General features: G+C 36.3%; 1 protein-coding gene across 1 annotated transcript; it reads right to left on the reverse strand.

The window, feature by feature from the left end:
• Window positions 1-360: 360 nt before the first annotated feature.
• Window positions 361-8,036, reverse strand: LOC114536233 (organic cation transporter protein-like). The gene is made up of 9 exons (XM_028557562.1): window positions 7,713-8,036; window positions 6,678-6,908; window positions 4,759-4,955; window positions 3,320-3,559; window positions 2,408-2,542; window positions 1,902-1,990; window positions 1,281-1,398; window positions 690-762; window positions 361-598 (listed from the first exon to the last, which is right to left on the reverse strand). The coding sequence occupies exons 1-9, from the start codon at window positions 8,034-8,036 to the stop codon at window positions 374-376; spliced, it is 1,632 nt and encodes a 543-aa protein (XP_028413363.1). The 3' UTR covers window positions 361-373.
• Between the last annotated feature and the right edge of the window lie 9,127 nt (window positions 8,037-17,163).

The raw sequence follows: 17,163 nt of genomic DNA on the forward strand, positions 1-17,163 counted from the left end.
CCGGATTAGTTTTCGTATCGGATAATCTTCGTTGATCCGATATACATATGGTATCGGATTTGTCGTGATTACACGATACCGGATTGATTAAAAATACAAACAAAATGGCGGACAACGAAGGGAAAGCAAAAAGTTAAAAAATATATATGGGGCAAAATATGTATGGCGCTTATATTTATATATATAATATACTAGTTATATAGGGCAGGAATTGCAAAGACCGTGTCTTGCATCACCCATACGCCAGTTATACAGTAACATGGTATGGTTGGCGATTTAGATGAGAGCAAGTGAATCTCTCATTACGACGGCAAATAATTCACGAGATGCGACGGAAATCGGACAACTTCATATCCATTACACGCAACAACACTTACGATTCCGCTGACACGAAAGCTTGCCTTTCCTCAACATTTTGGAGTTGGAAACGTTCGTCCTCTTCGACTTTTGTTTTCGCACATTCTTTCCGCTTTTCATGTTGAATGGTGTCCATCAACGACTTGTTGTGTGTCTCGGGAAGCAGCATGATTAGAAAAGCGCTTGCGAGAGACAGCACACCAAGAATAGCAAATGGCACAAATGTCGCTGTATACGCGCCCTGAATAAAAACAACGTAATGTGTCAACGCGTCTTTTAAGACAAGTCGTTAAACAGTCGCTTAAAAAGCAACATTTTGAGGTGAAACGTACCAGCAAGAATATCTGTGGCGAAAGCATGCCTCCAACTCTTGTCCAAGCATTATTAACACCAAGACTTAGATTCCTAAAATATTAAACATGTTTTCATAAAGAAGTTCACTTTGCAATGACGCAGCGCATGCTCTGCGATCACAGTTGTAATTTTCAAACAACAAAATCCGAAGTTTGAAAAGATTTGTTGAAAATACTGCAGGGAACTGCAACACTAATTAATATACTAAGTTATTTCATCCGAAATATTCAGTACAAAAACTTTAAACCTTTCGATTTAACAACGCAAAATTGCAACTGTGATCACAGAAACCTTGACAGTGTAAGCCGGGCCTTAGAAAATGTGTGGGGGGAGTCACTAACTAGAAAGATTTTATCCCAACGTTGTCCTTGTTATTGATATGAACACTGTATAGAATGGGATAATATTTTTCGAAAACCCCCTGAATGCTTACTCTAAGAGCAATTACCAGTGTTAGACAATTATTCGTATCAAATGTCACTTAGTGCAAATGAAGAACAATGTTTACATATTATCATTGTTTTTTAAAAAATTCAAAATTCATTTACGTTTTATAATTATATACCTACCGAATAACAGTCGGATATAATTCAGCAGTAAATGTAGCTGCAACATTCATTGTTGAAATTGCGGAAGACTTTCCAAGAAGCGCAGTCGCAGTTCCCAGAATTTTAACTCCGGTTGCATCTAGCGGAAAGGTAAATTTTTATCAACACATACATAGGCTATGTATATAGGCCAGGCGTTTTAAAACGTTGCATTCAGCTATACCCGCGCCTCGATCAAGCATCGACGCATTTTTGCTTTTCTTACCTGATCTTAATATTGTTGTTGAATGCAACGTTATACGTTTTTTTAATAAAGCGCCGACACATTGATTCGAATTAGCGTGCAGGCTCATAATGTCGGCAGATGTCTCTTGTAAAATACGGATTAGTAGGTGAAATGCATATCTTTTGATTCTTCGCCAGTGAACCGCTGAAAACCGAGCCTGCTGTATTGGGAGAAATTTTGACAGTTCTGACTGGCGTGGTAATATTTAATTTGCACGCCAAACAGTTTTATGCGTTTTCTGACTGTTCCTCTTTACGTAGAAAACGTCCAAATCAATTTATCCTGCAAGACTTTGCAATGTAAACATTTCTAACTCTTTTTAGGCAAGCTGAATGTGGAAAGTTTCTAAAGATTACCTGACTCAACTGCGGTTGTTACAACTGAGATCACATTCGCTATTCCACAAATCAAGAACGCCAGCGCTAAAGGCCTCCGACGACCAAACCTTAAAGAAGATCGTTTTATACATTGTAACAACATACACGAATATTTACGATTAGAACAATTTCTCTTAACGCCATGTTACGCGGTGCAATTTTTATTGCAATGCAATGCGTTTATTACACTCCATAAACGTTTCTCAAAATTACATTTTGAAGACTTTTCACTACCTGAAATCTCTTAAAAATAGAATGCATTGCAAGTTGCCTGAAATTGCACCGTATAACACAGTCTTCAAGGCCCGTTTACACTTGCAATTTGTGCAGCGATTTTCTCCTTTTGATAGATGCGAATGAGTAAATAAGTTATGAATGTACATATAAGGACACTTATACATTACAGCATTCATAACTTTTTCCTCGTTTCCATCCGTCAAAAGAAGATATATATGGCTACCTTATGATGTAAAATAGCTACGTACTTTGGGACCGCCCAAAACATCAACAAGACACCACACATGTCCGTTGCTTCACTTATGAAAAAATTGACATATTTATCACCAAATAGGAACGAAATATTAAAAGCCAATCCAAAAAAGGCAGCAGAGATGGTGAACCTACATGTGATGAAGAAATGATTAAATATACATTAATTGTACAGTCGCAGCAATAGAAGCGTTCGGAAAAGTGTTGAGCAAATCATTTGCATATATTTGTTTGTTTGTTGATTTGTAGAGTTCATCTTATATGCAGTGGGGGTCAAAATTCTGAGTCCAGTCGATAATTTTTCTTAATCTATGATACATAATATCTTGTGAGTTGGAGAATGGGTATGTTGATCTGAACGTGCGCATTTTATGATAGTAATGCCTCCCATATTTTTTCTGGTTATTCCTATGGTATTTAAATTGTACAAGAAATGTGAATTTTTCTTTTGGTGGACCAAACATGGCAAAGAGAAGGCCTACAATGAAGGGATGTCTCAGCGAAAAATTGAGGTGAGGTTATATGTGCCGAAGAAAAAGTTGGAAACGTTTCGTGAATCAGTTTCGTATTCAATTAAATGAAGATCTGCGAGACCAAGCACTACTCCTGCAAAGGAAGATAGAAAGAGAGTAGAAGAAAAACCAGTGAAACGTCCTTAATCAATGTTGGAACAGAATTGTAATAGTGCTAACAAAACTGGTTCACTCTATGCCAGAAAAAGTCAAAGCTGCATGTTTTGAAACGTAAAAGAGATCATACAAAATTTTAGAACAGCGCCAATTTGTTTTAAATCCTATATTGTGATTGTACAGTGCTGTTGTTATATGGATCTCAATCAGACTTTGGCCCCCACTGCATCCTCTGTATCGTCTTAGTTTTACTGAAAATCTCAGGAATGAATACCTTACCACACAATAATCAGGATGAAGCTTTTCATTCGCAGTGACGGGGTCCTGTAAAGATCTAAAACGTTGGCCTTTCTATCATGCCGTGATTTGAGACCATCCTGAAAATCAAGTTCTCCTATTTTCCGCATAATCTCTTCAGGATATGGCAACTTGTTGAAGTGAACTATACGACGAACAACATTCTCCACTTTGTCAAACCTTTTATGAACGATTAACCATCGGATAGACTCGGGAACAAAACTAAAATTGAAATACATATAGGTTATGTACCGTATATACACACCTATAACTAAAAAAAGATGGCCATGTGTAAGCAATAAACTTGATGGCCATGCATGTGTAAACAATAAACCTGAATTTCTCATGTTTAAAACATCTTGTGTTGCAGTTTCGGGTTTTTTAGATATTGTTTTTGATTCACCGCATAAAATCTTCAAACTATTCTATCTTCCAAATCAAATCCAAGACCTTCAAACAATTTTTTTGAGTAAACATCTCAAGTATCTAGACGACGGATATCGGATCTGTAGCTACATAGTACGTGGCGTGGCTTAAGGTCTTTTTACAGTGTACACGATCCAATTTGCTGGATTCAATTTAGGTACTGTTCTACTTTTGAAATTCGTTTTATAATCTGTTTAATGGAGTACTGCTTTACCGATAGCACATTCAATTCCATACGCCAGAAGTTAATTGAATCCGACAAACTGGATAGTGTGAACAGACCTAAAGCTAGGCATGACAGGGTCAGGCAGAAATTAGCGAAGCTTCTCTGTAGCCTGTCTATAGAAATTAAACAAGCGTCATCTCCTTATAGAGATTTTAAAAAATTAATTTCAACTATCTTTTCTTTTCGCGCTTATGTGACCCAAAATAATTACACATACGAAATTAGTGAGCTCTTAAAAATTTAACTCAATGAAAAATTTGTTTACTTCATTTGTTTATTGTAAGCATGTGCGTGAACTCGGAACGATTAGGCAAGCGTTAATTAATTTGCTTACCAAACATTACACCCAAACAACAACTCACCTGATCTCACCCTATTCACCGCGCCTGAAGGGATGTCGAAATTGTCGAAATACGAACAAATCTATTGTGCAGTGTTTAATCGATTATATCCTTTGTTATTCTTTATAAAACTAGTCGAAATGTGGTTATGTTTAGCTATAAGCACTATAGTTCTGATATAAATTTGAAACAGAAATGAAGCATATTTCAAGAGATAATTTTATTATGTCGGCACGCGGAAAACCTAGGAACGAAGATCAATCAACCAAGCGACCAATCGCGACCAATCAGATCGCAGTTGGCATTGATTTCGCGAAAAACCTGGGAACAAGGACGCCGAGAATTTAAATTTCACAACTAGTCCCAGTCCTTTCCCGCCTTTAAATATCACTTGAAAAGTTAAAGTTCATAGAAATGAGACTACTTACCACAACAAAAGTAGTTGAATGAATGGAATGAATGAGATGGCCAGCTGAATGTATCTCCAGTCCCGTATTAAATATGCAAGTATGCCTAACACCATGCCACCAGTCACTGAAATAATGCCAAAAAACACACCAGCTCGTGCACGATACTTCGTTTGGAACAGCTCCAACGCCAAAACGAAGGATACTATAAAAGCGGCCTGCACGAAAAAAAAAGAAACGGACATTCACTGGACCCATTAAACAACATTTAATAGGAAGAGCATCACAAAATAATTTATATTCGTGAGATGCTAATTAACGCCTATATTCAAAACCTAGCTCTCTCGTACTCATTGAGACCGAGACATATAAATGGTAAAACATTAAAAATCAAGCTCTTTTTCGAGTGGAAATACCGAAAAGATATCGATATGAGGTAAGCGAGATCACCCAATCACCAAATTCCTCATTCCGCAGCCCCAATCACCAGATGCAGTAGGAGGAACGTTAGGAGAATACGAGAGAAGCTTGTAAAACACGACGCGTAGTTATTATAAGCCTCAGATAACGTGCATTATAATATAACATTTATAGTACGCGCGTGCTGATTGGTCGAGAAGAGTGTTTCTATATAACTGCATAGAAACACGGGAATTTTCCCGCCGAACTTGACAAGCGAAGTAATGTAACGAGAATGTGTAGCTAATTGAATCAAATTATAATATTTATACGAAATCCTTTTATTGAGTTGTATGTTAAAAGAAATAGAAAACATTTTTTTTGTATTTCTATACAGTTATACAAACACTTGTAGGCGTTTGGAAGAACTCGAAGTAACGTGGAAAAGTTATTTCTTGTTCTCCCAAACTTCCATGCGTGTTTGCTATTTAACAATTAGACTAAGAGTCCGAGTTATCTATTCGCTCATAGACAACGAAGGCGAGTTGTCTAATTGTTTTAGTATACACCCGTACCTAGATATAATTATTTCGAGAAAATAATCGATACACCACAATTACACCGAAAAATGATTTAATTAATTCAATTTTATACGGTCGCGCGAGTGAATTTTTCTCAAACGTTCACCATCACGAATAGCCAATGCTTGAGTAGCCAATGTTGAATGTAGGATTTGTAATGGACAATAGTCGGGTGTATACTAAAACTGTATAGAAACACGGAAAATGTTTTATATTTCTTACATATTACACAATTAGAGACTCTGATTACATCCCTTCCCTTGTCAATTTGGCAGGGAAACCTCCATGTTTCTATACAGTTACAGAAACTCGCTTCTAGACCAATCAGCACGGGCGCACTCGCTATAAAGCCGATTCTTCATTACATTTCATTGATTTCAATAAAAACCTCGAATATTCGTTCCGCTTATTCATGCAGCGATATTTCCTGGCCTTCGGCAAATAATTGTTAAGTAATAATTTTCTTCATTTCGTCTAATTCTACAAATAATTGCCATGAAAATGGAATCAGTTGGCCTTAAGACTAATAATATGAATATGAACAGCAGCCTCGCCCAGATTTTAGCAACAGTAGCATCACCAGAAGGATGACTGGGAGGCAATATTCATGTATTTTTGTTCTGAATTATTAATTTCTTTTGAAATCAATTGTTCTTACTGCCCCTCTCCCAAATTATCATTCCAGCAGCACCACTGAGCAAGGTCCAGGCCTAAGGCTCTTTTCCACTAGTCATAAAATCAACTTGCAAACCTGTTGCAAGTGTTTGAATAGTGCATCTGATAAAAAATAAACTGTCTAGCATCATCATGTTTGGACCAAACAGTGAGCTTGGAAATTAGTTTTTGGCTTTTTGCAATGAGTGTGTGAGAGAATTAAGGGGGAGCAGTGGAGATAATCTTGGAAAATGCACAACAATTATGCCCAATTTCAGGAGTTCAAAGCAAATAATTCTTACATACTTGTGTTTGGATACCAAGGAAAAATCTCAAGGTAACAAATGCATAATAGTTTCGAAATATGAATATTCCAAAACTTAAAATTCCTCCCGATAGTTGAGAAACCGCAAGTGTAGGCTTTCGACCATACTTGTCAGCAAGAAACCCGTAAATGAGGGAACCAACCAGAACTCCACCAAAGTACACTGTTGTTGATAGTTCACTTTTATATGCATCATCGCAAACAAGATCAAACTGTAAAATTAATTTAAACAGATTATTATAATTTTTATTAATATATAATAATAACAGCCTAAAATTTTTGTGTCTGGTTTATATTGCAGTCTGTTGCAATTTCATATCATCATATGCAACTAAATAAGCTAGCCCTATGCATGCTAGATTTATCAACAACTGCAATATGAATTAAACTGGATGAGCACTTACATAGTATTACTAAATATAATAACCGTACACACAGATGCAAACTACACTGACTGATTTTCTTGCTTTGAGTAATATATTATTGCACAACAGAGATATTGGAGGCTCAATTTTGATGCTTCGATCTATACATTTACTGGTCTTGAAATCTCGGTTGCACAGTCTGCATACTTTCCAGTCAGTGGTTACCTATATACACCTTGTTAAAACAAACCAAATTGAACATATGTATTAATTACTGTAATTGGAACAAACTAAATTTATTCCATCATTTAGTCAGATTAAATAACATTGCTCTTTGTTGTGAGACTTTTACTCCTAGCTCATTACACACTATGTAGTAAATGTGTTTTCCGCCTGGTTCTCATAAATCATTATTGTCGGTGATCAATAAATAAAGTGCTTTGTTATTTTGAATAAGTTTTAAGGGCATGATTAACATTTAAGCAAGGCAGGCAATTAACAATTATCCAGCCCTCATGGGAGGAATAATAGTATACAGGCTCGGATCATATCATCAGTAATCATATAATCAGTAGTTTATAATGTTGGTGGTACAAGGAGAGTTATAGTTTGTCAAATTCAATTTACGCTTGTCAGCTATTAGCCTATTACCTCTGATATAATTGTATTCCCTCGCTCTTCCAAATCGTATGTCCATCCATTGCGGCATGGCTCTGATTCGTTCCCGCTATATTTTGTGTAAATCGAACAACCGTCGAACTGTTCTTTATTATCTCGCACCACAAGAGGTATAAAATCACGCAAGGTCTGATTTGCAGCTAATGTACAGTGATGTGGTGTCTTTGCCGCTAAAAATACTGCTAAAAGATGGTTACACATGACATACACTAGGTTGGTCGCCAGACAAAAATACGAAAGCATTTGAAATTTGCCAGGATCACCGATATTCTTGAATAATTCTTCCACTTTGTCCATTTATATAGAACTGATTACTATATATTACTTTAGATAAAAAAAATATATATACTATATAAAACAAGAAGGGACCCGTCACCCAGATGTTTGCATCCAGTTTAATTTTGCGATCTGTGTCACAAAGGCAGGGTTTCCACTCTCTAGGAAATTTCCTTTTTTGAGAAATTGTTGCCCAATAGTATAGCTTCGTTTTTTAGAAAGAATAAAAAGCATAATTAGATGAAAACTTCCGAGCTCTGCGACATGTCCCCCAAAAAAGGGGTTTCAGGGAAATAAAAGAATCAAGGAGATCTAAGGACATTTTAGTAAATCTAAGGAAATCTAAGGAATTTTTGAGATATGTTAGAAAAACTCAAAAATGAAAAATAATACATATTTTTCAGGACTCTATTATTGCGAGATCACGTATTTTGTGTTTAGTTCAATTAAAAATTATTAGGCTGAAATCAATCCGAAATTCTAATGATGAAATCAGCCTGCGAGCAGGCTACCATGTGCTACAACTTTGACATTGCAGGCTACGAGGTGTTAATACTTCGACTACGTTGGGACAATGTTTCATAACGACATATTCGGTTCGTGCAGCTGCTGTTATTTTTTCTCTTTAACGTGCAGTAATAGTCGAAGACGAATTTATTACTAACTCGTTTTCTGAAGCAACCGTATTTTCTATCTTCGACAAAATAATTTGCGGTGATAAGGTAACTAACAACCAAAGTGGCAGTGTGCAAATAAAACTGAAATTATAAATTGGTTTGACCCCTCCATGCACTACCTTATTGGAGTATTTAAATTAACTTTGTACGGCATTCAAATTCGGTAAAAGTATCATTGTGTGTTGTATGTATCTTAGCCCGTGAGTTTCAAAATTTTCATCACATTTTCCTAGCAATAATCTTCGCACAAACATGCATTGCGCAGTAAAAAACATCCAAGCAGAAATTTACAACAAGTTTATAGCAAGAAAAACACTTGATTTAAACACCAAAAACAGTGGATGCGAGTGCCTTAGCTTAAGCACATCGTGTGTCTACCAAGTTTACAGATTTCAATTTATATACATCAAGTTAAAAATATATACAGCAAAGGATTTTACGACCTAATGAACATTTATATTTATCTATTGAGAATCCTGACTGTTCGACGACAGGCACAGGCCTATTGTGTTCAATATTTTCACTGCTTCTTTTCTCAACATTGTTTTCGTCCAAAAAAATATCACAGAGTCCACAATAGAAATACTAAGGTTGAGCGTAAGGACCCAGATAAACAATACTAGGTTTTCAAATTTTTCAAGGTTTTTGAAGACCGACTGCATAGCCACAACAGGGAAAAGGCATAGAGTGAAAAAACAAATTACTACGATAAAACAAGATTTGGCTTGTTTGATTTCCTGAAGAAGCACTTTTCTCTTTGTCGTGTTTCCCTCGGAAAAAGAATCATGTGCTCTTCTTTCCGAACGAGACAACCTTCTGACAACCAGGTATATTCTTGTGTAAGCAAATACGATGAAGATTACATTAATTGATGTCATAGCAGATGCGTATATCCTGACATACATGTCACCTAATGAAAAGGAAAGGACAGTAACAGCTAAATTCACGACAATACAGGAACACACAAATTTCACAAGCCTTTTCTTTGTTACTAGGGTGGGGTAAGCGTAGGGATGTAGGATAGCAATGTATCTTTCTGCTGTCATAGCAATGATTATGAATATAGAAAGCCCAATTAATAGAACTGTCCCTCTTAAAGTCAAAATTGTAAGCAAACAGTTCGACGTTTCAACCAATAGACTGATCATAAAGGTGACGAAAAGGGGTATTGCCAACACACCAACTGCCAAGTCAATCACCGATTGCATCAAAATGATAAAATAGCAAGGCTTGCTTCTCAGTTGAGACGATCTCCAGATGGTTATGATTGGAACAACGTTGAGAATTATTGCAAGAATAATCAAAATGATGTTAACAACAATGACGAAGACGTGATTGATTAGCATTTTTCCAAATGTAAGTTTTGCTACTTCTGAAAACTTAGTCCCAAGGACAGTACATTCACCCGAAAGATTCATGTTGTTTGTCTCTTTCCTGCAAGGAGCAGATGCGCGAAAGTGAAGTATGAATCTAAAAGCCTTATCGTTAACAGGCTCAATTATAAGCCTACGCCTATAACCGCTGCATAATTGTAGCTATATTGCTTTATCTTATGTGTCTGAACATAAACTACAAGTTCATGCCGGTATTATTTTAATAAAAAGTAATATTACATATATATTTTATCAGTAACTTAGCCAGTCTGACAATTATCGCAAGAATAATCAAAATGATATTAACAACAATGGCGAACATATGATTGATTAGCATTTTTCCAAATGTAACTTTTATTACTTCTGAAAACTTAGTCCCAAAAACGTTACATTCGATTCCTAAAAACTTTTCTTCATCCGTAAGATTCATGTTGTTTTTCTCTTTGAATGAGCATCAGGACGCGCGAAAGTGAAGTAAGAATCTAAAAGCCTCATCGTTAAATAACCCCCAATTATGAGCCTACGCGTATAATTGCTGCATAAATCCATAATTGTAGCTACATTAGTTCATCTTATATGTCTGATGTCTATGTAGCTATATTAGAACATCATAAATGTCTATGTAGCTTTATTAGAACATCTATATGTATAACTTACAAGTCCATGCCGGTATTATTGTAATAATATTAAATATATATTTTAATAATATTTTAATATTTCAATTTTGAATTAGTCTATTATTGTCGAAGTTTCACGATGCAACGTAATCGCCACTGGCCGATTTTGCTAAAGATAGTGCTATCCATCCGATAGTGTTCTTCAATCGATCTAAAATTGCGCGCGTTACTCAGTATAACCTGTAACAAACCTTAGTGATATTTAATTATAGGGATTATATTAACTATTAACTGTCAGCTCCAAATCTGTAGGTTTATGCTTTTCAGGCATAGTTATAACGGCCAATAAGTGGCTATCCGGCTTTCATGCAACTGACTCCTGCTTTTTACATGAAGCGGAAATTTATCAGGCCAGATTCAGACATCAAACTTCTTATGTGCCGAATCGAATGCAAATGAACTTAAACAAAGCCTTAGTTCATTTACATTAGGTTAGCGCATAAAAAGTTCGACGTCTGAAACAAGCGTGACGGCCCGTCGACATGGAGTGAGTTATCCTGGCTAGGCGAGGTAAAAAGCGCATCAAATGAAAGGCTTAACCCGATTAGTCTTTCATTATATGCAGTTTTCACCTCGCCTAGCCGGGATAACTCATTCCATGTAAACAGGCCCTGAGAGATTATTGTTATTACTATTGCCGCCCTAAAGTGATTCTTGCATTGGTTGATTAACTGCAAACGGGCAGGTGCCGAAGGTCGGCATTATTGAAACCAGGCTTCACAATAAGGCTCATTTTAAGTCGATATGAAAGTGAAGCCGAATTTAATCGTAAATTTAAAATGCGATGCTGATTTTAGCCATTGCAATAAATGATTATTAGTTGCGCCAGGTGTTAGCGATTGTGATTGTTGTAGAACTTTGATCCAGAGAAATGTAGAACTTTGATACAGGATTCTCATTAGATAAAAATAAATGTTCATTAGGTCGCAAAATTAAAGTCTGTAAACTTGGCAGACACACGATGTGCTTAAACTAAGGCACTTGCATTCCACTATTTTTAGTGTTTAAATTTTTTTTAATGAAATATTATCAGTTTGTTACAATTATAGGTAAAGAATTATACAATAATGCTTGCACAATACAAGAGGGAAAAAAATGACGCATATAAACTTAGATATAAACTAGAGAAAGTCTCAATGAAAAATATAAACTAGAAAAATATAAACTAGAGAGTCACAATGGCTAACACCTGGCGCAGCTATAATAATAATTTATTCCAATAGCTAAAATCAGCATCGCATTTTAAATTTACAATTAAATTCGGCTTCACTTTCATTTCGACTTAAAATGAGCCTTATTGTGAAGCCTGGTTTCAATAATGCCGACCTTCGGCACCTGCCCGTTTGCAGTTAATCAACCAATGCGAGAATCACTTTAAGGCAGCAATAGTAATCAATATAATCTCTCAAGACCTGTTTACATCGAGTGAGTTATCCCGGCTAGGCGAGGTGAAAACTGGGTATAATGAAAGTCTAATCCGGTTAAGCCTTTCATTTGATGCGCTTTTTACCTCGCCTAGCCAGGATAACTCGCTCCATGTCGACAGGCCTATAGACGTCCGCTTCATGTGAAAAGCAGGAGTCAGTTGCATGAAAGCTGGATAGCCACTTATTAGCCGTTATGACCATGCCTGAAAAGCAATAAACCTACAGATTTGGAGCTGACAGTTGATAAATAGAATCCCTATAATTGAATATCACTAAGGTTTATTACAGGTTATACCGAGTATAACGCGCGCAATTTTAGATCCATTGAAGAACACTATCCGGTGGATAGTACTATCTTTAACAAAATAGGCTAATGGCGATTACATTGCATCGTGAAACTTTAACAATAATAGGCTAATTGAAAATTCAAATAGTAAAATACAGTTGCGTAGCAAAACTGACGATTTTGTAAATTTGCAGTCATTATAATTATTTATACAAAAACCTTTTCCAGCAGACAGCTTTGCGAAATATAACAGAAAACATACTCCAAAAATAAACATCTAGTAAACTCAAGATATCAGTTGTTAAAAAACAAGACACAATATTCAAGGTGATATTTCGACTCTATTTCAAATTCACTGTCAAAATAGAGTCGAGTATCACCTTGAATATTGTGTCTTGTTTTTTAACAACTCGTATCTTGAGTTTACAAGTTGTTTATTTTCGGAGTGTGTTCTCCTATAATTATTCATGTCTTCAGAAATTCATTGTTTTCACAGTCAATGATTACAATGAACTTTAAAATATCAGCATAGTGGGAAAAATTGTCTGGCTGGCTACGCTACTGATAAAATATATATGTAACATTACTTTTTAAAAAAATGCCGGTATAAACTTGTAAGTTTATGTATGTGTGTATGTTTTAATATAATACTGATATGGCTACAATTATGCAGCAATTATAGGCGTAGGCTTATAATTGGGAGATATTCAACGTAAGGCTTTTAGACTCATACTTCACTTTCGCGCATCTGCTCCTTCAGGAAAGAGAAAAACAACATGAATCTTTCAGGTGAAGAAAAAATTTTAGGAATCGAATGTGATGTTGTTGGAACAAAATTTTCAGAATTAACAAAACTTATATTTGGAAAAATGCTAGTCAATCACGTCTTCGTTATTGTTGTTAACATCATTTTCATTATCCCAGCGATAATTCTCAACGTTATTCCAATCATAACCATCTGGAGATCGCCTCAACTGAGAAGCAAGCCTTGTTATTTCATCATTTTGATGCAATCAGTGTTTGACTTGGCAGTTGGTGTGTTGGCAATACCTCTTTTCCTCACCTTTATAATCAGTCTATTGAATGAAACGTCGAACTGTTTGCTTGCAATTTTGACTTTGAAAGGGACAGTTCTATTAACTGGGTATTCTGTATTTACAATTATTGCTATGACAACAGAAAGATACATTGCTATCCTGCATCCCTACGCTTACCCCACCCTAGTAACAAAGAAAAGGCTTGTGAAATGTGTGTTTTCCTGTATTACCGTGAATTCAGCTGTTACTGTCTTTTTCTTTTCCTTGGATGACAGATATATCAGGATATACTCATCTGCTATAACATTAATTAATGTAATCTTCATCGTATTTGCTTACACAAGAATATACCTGGTTGTCAGAAGGTTGTCTCGTTCGGAAAGAAAAGCACATGATTCTTTTTCCGAGGGAAACACGACAAAGAGAAAAGTGCTTCTTCAGGAAATCAAACAAGCTAAATCTTGTTTCATTGTAGTAATTTGTTTTTTCATTCTCTCCCTTTTCTCTGTTGTGGCTATGCAGTCGGTCTTCAAAAACCTTGACAAACTTGAAAACCTAGCATTCTTTATGTGGGTCATTACGCTCAAACTTAGCCTTTCTATTGTGGACTCTGTTATATTTTTTTGGACGAAGAAAATGTTGAGAAAAGAAGCAGTGAAAATACTGAACACAATATGCCTGTGCCTGTCGTCGAACAATCAGGATTCTCATTAGATAAATATAAATGTTCATTAGGTCGTAAATTTCTTTGCTGTATAGTTTATTAACTTGATGTAAAAATTAAAATCTGTAAACTTGGCAGACATACGATGTGCTTAAACTATGGCACTCGCATCTACTATTTTAGTGTTTATATTGACTGTTTTTCCTGCTACCACCTTGTTATAAATTGGTGCTTGGATGTTTTTTACTGCACAATGGCTCTTTGTGCAAAGATTTTTAGTGTTATGGCGCCGCAAATGACCTGAAAATTTTGAAACTCACGGGCCAAGATACACGCAAACACATTGATACTTTTACCGAATTTTCGCCAGGAGAATTGCCGTACAAAGTTAATTCAAATACCGCAATAAAGTTTTATTTGCACATTGCGACTTTCGTTGTTAGTTATCTTATCACAGCGAATTATTTTGATATAGTTTACACTCACCGCGGAGATAGTGAGTTTTGTTTTCTCAAGAGGAATCGTTATCAACCAATGCAAAAATACGGCGGCAATAGTAATCACAATAATCTCTCAGGACCTGTTTACATCGAGTGAGTTATCCCGGCTAGGCGAGGTGAAAACTGGATATAATGAAAGACTAATCCGGTTAAGCCTTTCATTTGATGCGCTTTTTACCTCGCCTAGCCAGGATAACTCGCTCCATGTCGACAGGCCCTTAGACGTCCGCTTCATGTGAAAAGCAAGAGTCAGTTGCATGAAAGCTGGATAGCCACTTATTAGCCGTTATAACCATGCCTGAAAAGCAATAAACCTACAGATTTGGAGCTGACAGTTGATAAATAGAATCCCTATAATTAAATATCAGTAAGGTTTATTATACAGGTTATACCGCGAGTAACGAGTAACGCGGGCAATTTTAGATCGATTGAAGAAAACTATACTGTAGATAGCGCAATCCTTAGCAAAATCAGCCAATAGCGATTACGTTGCATCGTGAAACTTCGACAATAATAGGCTAATTCAAAATATAATAAAATACAGTGGCGTAGCCAGCCTGACGATTTTGTCCCGCCATGTAAACTTCCAGTTATTATAATTATTCATGTCTTTAGAAATTCATTGTTTTCACAGTCAATGAACATTAACGTTCTAACGGATCCTAAGGCTCACATCAGTACGATAGCACACCAGCTCTTACACTATATTTTGCCCGCTGCCGATCGGTAGGGATGGAGACGGTATCCGAGCGAAACGATCGGGCTAGGGGTGAAACGGTGTTTCTTTTGAGTTTGCTGTTTTCGGCGCAGATAATAACTCTACGAAGCATGCTATTTTAACGGTACCTAGCTCCTCCATCCCGTGATCAACTGTCACACGTGAGTCACTGAAGTGAAACCGTGGAATAAACGATACGAACTTCAAAGTACACACACACACAAAAAGAAGAAAAATACCTGTAAATGTGGCGATCATTAATGAATTTACCTTTACCCCAAACACCAATTCAACGACCAAAACGGGTGTGAAAAGAACTGTGCTTAATCCTGCAAAACAAACTAACAAAAAAAAACCCAGCGAGATTAATAAGACGCTTCTCCCGTAGAGTTCACAACATCGCGTGAAGTCGTTAGGGAAAAGGGAGGGATGGGTCACGCAAGCAACTAACAACTAGATCAGGCAAACTGGGCTCATATTTATACTCACCGGAGGGGGCAAGTAACCGACCGGACCAGCGTCCTAAGACCCGAGACACTACGATACGAAAACCCGTATAACATTAACTTCCTTTATTATTTAATAATAAATACATTAAAATTATTACCATAGTGGGAAAAATTGTCAGACTGGCTACGCTACTGATAAAATATATATATGTATCATTACTTTTTAAAATAATAACGGGTTGAACGTGTAAGTTTATGTTCAGACAGTTTATGTTCAGACATACGAACTAATATAGCGACATATATGCAGAGATTATAGGCGTAGGCTTATAATTGGGGTTATTTAACGATAAGGCTTTCAGATTCATACTTCACTTTCGCGCGTCTGCTCCTTCAGGAAAGCGAAAAACAATATGAATCTTTCGGCTAAAGAAAAATTTTCAGGAATCGAATGTAACGTTCATGGGACTAAATTCTCAGATTTAACAAAAGTTACCTTTGGAAAAATGCTAATCAATCACGTCTTCGTTATTGTTGTTAACATCATTTTGATTATCCCAGCGATAATTCTCAACGTAATTCCAATCATAACGATCTGGAGATCCTCTCAACTGAGAAGCAAGCCTTGCTATTTTATCATTTTGATCCAATCAGTGATTGACTTGGCAGTTGGTGTGTTAGCAATACCGCTTTTCGTCACCTTCATGATCAGTCTATTGCATGAAGTCGAACTGTTTGCTTGCAATTTTGACTTTGAGAGGCACAGTTATATTAATTGGGTTTTCTATGTTTACAATCATTGCTATGACAGGAGAAAGATACATCGCTATCCTACATCCCTACGCTTACCCTACCCTAGTAACAAAGAAAAGGCTTGTGAAATTTGTGTGTTTCTGTATTGTCGTGCATTCAGCTGTTACAGTCTTTTCCTTTTCATTTGATGACAGATGTGCCAGGGTATACTCATTTGCTATAACATTAATTAATGTCATCTTCATCGTATTTGCTTAGACAAGAATATACCTGGTTGTCAGAAGGTTGTTTCGTTCGGAAAGAAGAGCACATGATTCTTCTTCCGAGGGAAACATGACAAGAAGAAAAGTGCTTCTTCAGGAAATCAAACAAGCTAAATCTTGTTTCATGGTAGTAATTTGTTTTTTCACTCTATGCCTTTTTCCTGCTGTGACTATGCAGTTGGTCTTCAAAAGCCTTGACAAATTTGAAAATCTAGCATTCTTTATCTGGGTTTTTACGCTCAAACTTAGCATTTCTATTGTGGACTCTGTTATATTTTTTTGGACGAAGAAAATGTTGAGAAAAGAAGCAGTGAAAATACTGAA

Source organism: Dendronephthya gigantea, unplaced genomic scaffold (genome assembly GCF_004324835.1).
Source record: "Dendronephthya gigantea isolate DGI-Jeju-01 unplaced genomic scaffold, DenGig_1.0 000132F, whole genome shotgun sequence".
NCBI classification, from domain to species: Eukaryota; Metazoa; Cnidaria; class Anthozoa; order Malacalcyonacea; family Nephtheidae; genus Dendronephthya; species Dendronephthya gigantea.

What these genes read in the sequence shown, in the direction of transcription:
- LOC114536233 (XM_028557562.1), bottom strand. Translation starts at nt 8,036, where the DNA reads ATGGACAAAGTGGAAGAATTATTCAAGAATATCGGTGATCCTGGCAAA. An exon ending in TCCTTGGTATCCAAACACAA is followed by an intron (nt 4,956 to 6,677) that starts GTATGTAAGAAT and finishes TTTTTCGTGCAG; the next exon opens with GCCGCTTTTATAGTATCCTT. An exon ending in TTCATCCTGATTATTGTGTG is followed by an intron (nt 2,543 to 3,319) that starts GTAAGGTATTCA and finishes CATCACATGTAG; the next exon opens with GTTCACCATCTCTGCTGCCT.